The sequence below is a fragment of the Canis lupus genome, chromosome 1, assembly GCF_011100685.1.
Source record: "Canis lupus familiaris isolate Mischka breed German Shepherd chromosome 1, alternate assembly UU_Cfam_GSD_1.0, whole genome shotgun sequence".
Lineage (NCBI taxonomy): Eukaryota > Metazoa > Chordata > Mammalia > Carnivora > Canidae > Canis > Canis lupus.
The window spans coordinates 90457703-90463702 of record NC_049222.1 but is presented as its reverse complement, the minus strand read 5'-3'; the positions used below and the strand labels follow the sequence as shown (position 1 = coordinate 90463702).

General features: G+C 48.6%; 1 protein-coding gene across 5 annotated transcripts in view; it reads right to left on the bottom strand.

Annotated features, from left to right (window-relative positions):
* The window catches only part of DMRT1 (doublesex and mab-3 related transcription factor 1), a 113418-nt gene that overhangs the window by 3009 nt on the left and 104409 nt on the right, over positions 1-6000 (bottom strand). The window contains exon 5 of one of the 5 annotated variants that reach the window (XM_038527159.1): positions 5078-5243. The exons of the other annotated variants lie outside the window; for them this stretch is intronic. Within the exon in view, the coding sequence (XP_038383087.1) occupies positions 5089-5243 (155 nt within the window). The 3' untranslated portion in view covers positions 5078-5088. The remainder of the gene's footprint in view (positions 1-5077; positions 5244-6000) is intronic. 5 annotated transcript variants of the gene reach the window in all.

Sequence of the window (6000 nt, the reverse complement as noted above, 5' to 3'; positions counted from 1 at the left end):
ACATGCATAGGATGTTGGAGATACAAAGGAACATCCCAACGCTCTGCCATCTTGGAGGACAAGATGGGTTTCACCAGACAGAGCTGGAGAGCCACCGAAGAGCCAATGGGGAGAGTCCATGAGTTACTCTGTTCACTGGCCCCTACCCCACCTCACACCAGTGACAGAAGTTCCTCTGTCTAGAAACCATGGGGACAGGAGGGAAGAACATTTACCGCCTACTTCTGGTAGGCAACACTCCCTGGCTGAAGTATGCAATCCTCCAACCATCTACTGACAGAATTATTCTCCCCAATTGACACAGGGGACCCTGTGGGGCATGTGGCACTGGTCAGCCAGACCCTTGACCCTCAGCCTCATCCACCTTGTACCGTCCCACCCTTGGCCACCACATGTCACATGTAGTCACTGGCTATGGAACCTTCCTAGTACCTGAGTTCAAGGAGGCAAATAAGTGACCCATGTCAGACTAATGCAGCAGCGAGGCGGGAGTGGGTGAGTGCTCCCTGATGTGTGCTGAGCCCCAGGCCTGCCTCCTGCCTTCACGGGACCTAAGGGATGCCCCCCCTCCTTACCCTCGGCCATAAGCACCCCCCACTCCCATTTAGCTGACCTGTGACCCAACACAGTAGAGGCAGGAATTCTGCAAAAGGAAGACAACAGGGGAGGTAATGCAATTCAGATTAAAATAATAGCTGATTTGGCCTCAGTTTGCCTTGTGGGTGTTTTCTTGGAAAGTGTTCCTGAGACTCGAGGTACACAGACACACACAGTGACAGAGAGAGGTCCCCTGCTTCCTTCACGCGTGACAGCGCTCTGGAGAGGATGCAAATACATAAACTCGGCCTGTTTTGGCAAATGCCAGTATTTTTCAGTGTCTCTCCACTCAAACGTACATCTACATCTATGTTGTTTTTACTTTTGTTCAAGGCTTAGTTAGCATCACCTTCAAAAAGTGAGCTGCTGAAGTTAGGGACGGTGTTTGTTGAACTCGGTTTGTGTGCCCTCCCCCTATAGTAGTTACAGTAAACATCGCCTCCGTGTTCAGATCTATTTTACAGCCACCCTTAAAGGTACCCTATCCGTTTTAATGCAGCTTCATTAAATTTTGTTGGGGGATCCCTGGGTGGCGCAGCGGTTTGGCGCCTGCCTTTGGCCCTGGGCGCGATCCTGGAGACCCGGGATCGAATCCCACGTCGGGCTCCCAGTGCATGGAGCCTGCTTCTCCCTCTGCCTGTGTCTCTGCCTCTCTCTCTCTCTGTCTGTGTGTGACTATCATAAATAAATAAAACATTAAAAAAATTTTTTGTTGGGGGAAGAGTAATCATTGATCACGGTAAATCATTTGATATCAATTAAACATTCAAAAGTCAGAATTATCCTTTCTGCTTTTCAGGTGGATTCCAATGAGCCTGACACAAGGCTATGTTCCTCCTAATTATTTTGTAAAAATGCTAATGCCCTGTCATAGTCAGTGGGACTGTAGGAAAAGGTACACTGCTAGTAGCACTAGAAATCAGTCTTTCTGGACCACAATCTAGTGACGTGTATTAAGAACGGTAAAAACCGTCCATCCCTCTCTGACTTGGTAATTCCACTTTGGGGAATAAGCGCCAAGAAAGAAAGAAAAATTGGCCCAGAGATGCTCAACATACAATTGTTTGCATCCTTGAAGATCTTAGTGCTCTGCTGGGGGGGGGGGGGGACGGATGGAGGGAGGGTCATTCATAGGCAATAAACCAGTCAGGAATCTGCCCTCGCTCCACCTCAGGCAGGCTCCTGGCATTTACAGAAATGGCAGAAATGACTGACTTCTGGAGGCTGAAGTAGAGACTAAAAAGTACGAAACAGAAAAATGTGACCCTTGAAGGGTGCCTAGCTGGCTCAGTGGTTGAGCAACTGCCTTCGGCTCAGGGCCTGATCCTGGGGTCCTGGGATCGAGTCCTGCATCGGGCTCCTCATAGGGAGCCTGCTTCTCCCTCTGCCTGTGTCTCTGCCTCTCTCTGTGTCTCTCATGAATAAATAAATAAAAAATCTTTTTTTTTTTTTTTTAAAAAGAGAGAAGTAGGCAAACCTCCTCTGAGGCTGAACCCAGATGGAACCAGCAAGCCCAGTTCGTTTTTTCTCAAGTAGCCGATTTGTCTACAGAAGCTAAAGGGGCTTTTCTTCTACTAGTATTTAAAAACAAACAAAAAAACCTTACACATAATCACTCTTACCAGTGCTGGGGAGCGGATTTTTTTAAAAGATGGTTCCAGCGATACTATCTAACCATCTTACTGGCCCCACCTCCCCGAAACCCACCTCGCTAAAAAACAAAACAAAAACCACTCTAACTGCTAAATCTTTCGACATTGCCAAGACCCCTGACTTTTAACTTGAATGATGTGTTGGAAGTCAGTGGCCTGGAACAAATCATTCTCCTCCAGTGATGTGAGAAAACAGGATATTCATGCTTGAGAAAAATTCTCTTCCTCTCCATGTTAAATACTGTTAGACGCCCACTAAGAAACCATTCACAAATATAAGAACGCAGGGGGCATTCCGCAGTTGCGCGCAGCTCCGCACCTAGACGTGGACGGGAAAACTCGAGTGCTGGCCGCGGGTTTCCCGACTTTGCAGGCCTCCGAGTCTGCCGAAAAGCGAATGAAAATTTCTCAAACGACAACTTTTTCCGCTTCGTGGTAACTGTCTTGTTTGGAAATAAAATCACGTCCAATCAACACCACTTAGCAGACATTTAATGTTTCACAATGGGATTCTTTTCCAGAGCAGAACTGCTGCCCTTCTCACTAACATCTAAAATAATTAGGATTATCGGAGCCGTCCGAAGCTTGGCAGGTTCAGTTTGTACTTTCAAACAGCATTAATTCTTGGCACTCGGAACAAGGGATAAAAGGTAAAGATATGAATGGAGATCTTTATTCAACCCCATCTATCATGGATTAGCTCATTCTTTTCCAGTTCATGCCTGCACTCTAGTTAAGAGCAGGGCTAAGCTGTAACTGATGTAATTAGAAGCCACAAGCTGAAAAAAATAGCCCTTTATTCATCTCCCTGCATTTACTATATATTTGCCTAAAAATATGTATGTATGTATGTGTGTGTATATATATAATATATATTATATAAAATATATAAAATCTTTGAAACAATTAAATGTATGTTTTTTGGGTTTTTTTTTTTTTGTTTGTTTTTTGTTTTTTCCATGTACGGGTAATGAAAGGGTAGTGACAAAGCGAGGGCTGGTGAGGATTACGCTCTCCTTGAAAACACATCTTCACGGGCAGCTGGAAAATCTAACACCCATTCTGAGAGGGGCCAGCGCCGGGCTCTGCATGTGCTGGAGGGAAGTGGCCGGGCTGGTAAATGAGGGTCCCTGTGGTGGGGAGCAGGCTCGCAGTGCCTCTCCCCCTACTCGGCCACCACGAGCTGTGCAAGCACCGGCAACGGCCACTTCCAGAAACTAAGTGAGCTCCTGAGAGAAAAGTACGCTTTTTGTGCGCTAGTAACAAACACAGTACCTCTCTCCCTCTCAATTCCGTGTACGACATGGATACGCAACTCACAAATTACACCAGGACAACGCTTTCGTCCTCAAAATGAGCAGAAGCCCGTCGAGCACCCCGCAGGAGCCTGCTGGAGAGGTCTGCGGCCTGGGAGGCGGACGACATGGGCGCCTGGCCGGGCCTGGCTGTGGCTGCACACCAGCCAGCTCCCCTGCTGCTCCAGGAAATACGGGGTGACACACCACACCCGCTCCCTGACACAGGTCAACACAAAGGCAAGAACATATTTTTGACTGTTTTAATGTAATGCACAAAAAAGGACAAGTGAGAAGGGACGCCCTTCAGGCTTCCCCCCAAACCTAGGACCCGGGCAGAATCATCTCAGCCCCCAGCCTGCCCCGTGCATGACACACACTCCTGGACCATGGCATGGAGGCTTCTGGGGCCCCACATTCCTTAAATACTTCTTATGGGGGACAGTTATAAAATCGACTGGAGTGTCAAGAATAAGCCATGTGCTGTCCTGACAGGCGCTCAGCACCTCTGAGGGCCTCCTGCTCAGCCCCCCTCCAGCCTCCTGCCCAGCAGCAGTGGTGATGCTGTGGTGGCTCCCTGACCCCACACTGTCACCATCAGCCGGGGAGACTTCTCTCAGCAACCCCTTCACTCCTGGACAATCTCTGAAGTGAGCAGGTGCACAGGAGGGGTTAACTCATCATGACTGGCCCGGCGGACTTGTCTCACTCACGCAGAGAGGCAGCATGTGGTGATACGCACAATCCAAACACTCACATTTCCTCCCTGTGCTTTAACAAAATATACTCAGTCTTAAAGTCTATACGCGGTGTGACTTTTAATTCTCTCAGGTAACAGCATCCTGAGATAAATCCTCACGATGGCCGACTCTGCTCTAAGTGGCCCTCCAGCGAACTAGACACAAAGCTGCCTTATATAGAGGAAATCCCCTATACAACCTGAGGGATGGGATGAGCATGCTTGGCTTTGGTTTCCCCACTGTGACACGAGGCTAACCACAGGCCACCGTGATAATTAGTACCAGTAATTAGCTTCCTTATTCTGTTTGTCTGCAGTCTGTCTCAATGTCTTAAAGTTAGAAGATCCTGGCTTTTGAAGGTACAGGAATTCAATAAGGATTTAGTACGGGGTCTGCTCACACATACATGTGCCCTCCTGGGAATGAGGAACACACTCGTACCTCACTGGGCCTATGGCACAGCCGGGGCATCACAAATTCCTCCCTTGGACAATAGGTCCCTTGTGATAAAAGCTCTGCTTTTTTTCATCTTGGGGGCGGGGGGACGGGGTGTGTAACAGGATGGCTGGTGTCAAATCAAAATCAAACAGCAGAACGTCGGTGGACGTGCTTTATAAACCATACAAAAAAACAGTGTTATCATCTAGTGATCAAGCAAACCATCCCTTCAGACAGTGGTATCCGGAAGCAGGAAGATCTCTTCTGTTGGAGCTTAAATTTGTCCCAAAAGGTGGGAACTCTGGGAAGGAAGGGGCGGAGGTGTCAATGCTCCAAAAGAAGGAGGGGGTCTCACCAGTTCTTGATCTACAGCCACTGGGTACCCGGAGCCCTGAGAATGGAGGCTTGCAGGGGTAGCAGAAGCTGACCCTTGGTCAGAATGCGACAGGACAGAGCCAGGGCCAGCTGGGTAGGCTTTGTTTGGTCAGTTCCACACCCTCTCCGTGCCTCAGTTTCCATGTCTGTAAAATGGGGACAAGGTCGAGCACTTAGGAAAGATGGTTCTACACAAAACGGTGAGGCGGGCCCCATAAAGCCTGATGCCGCTGAAAGGCCCCCATGAAAGTCATATCAAGCGTCACGGTTTGGTGACCACATGTGGGGCCCAGCTACGGCAGCTCCTCAGCGCTGAGCCCAATCCCTTGCACCACCTCCCAGGCCCCGGCCTCCTCCCCACAGCCCTCAGTGGCCAGTTCCCAGAAACTGTGGGCTCTGACATCAGACAGCAGCACCTCAATCAACACTGGAGTCTCTTTAACTGTAAAAGGAGGACAATAATTATGTCTTGTGAAGCTGCTTTGAGGACTGAGAAGGTAGATGACAAAAGAGTTTGCCACCATGAAGACTCTACGTACTGGTTGGTCATCATGACCCCCGCACCCCCACTGAGTCTGCAAACTTGTGCAAAAGCAGCAGCAGCAGCGAGAGTGAGTCTACCATAGCACCAAGAAATTAGCCAGATTTGTATTAACACTGGTTGAGAAAGGAACAAACAAACAAAAAAAGAATTAAGTGACAACACAGCTCAAACGTCCCTGCATGTTCTCAGAAGAGGCTCAATTCTGACATTCAGGGCAAAGGGACACCTACTTCATTCGTCCTTCTTTCCACACCCAGAGACTGACAGTTAAAACAAATCCCAAGTTGAAAGCTGAGCCCGTCAGTTTGTGCTTTCTACAGCATCATGCTTGGCGCCCGAGTTACATGTAACACTTCCCG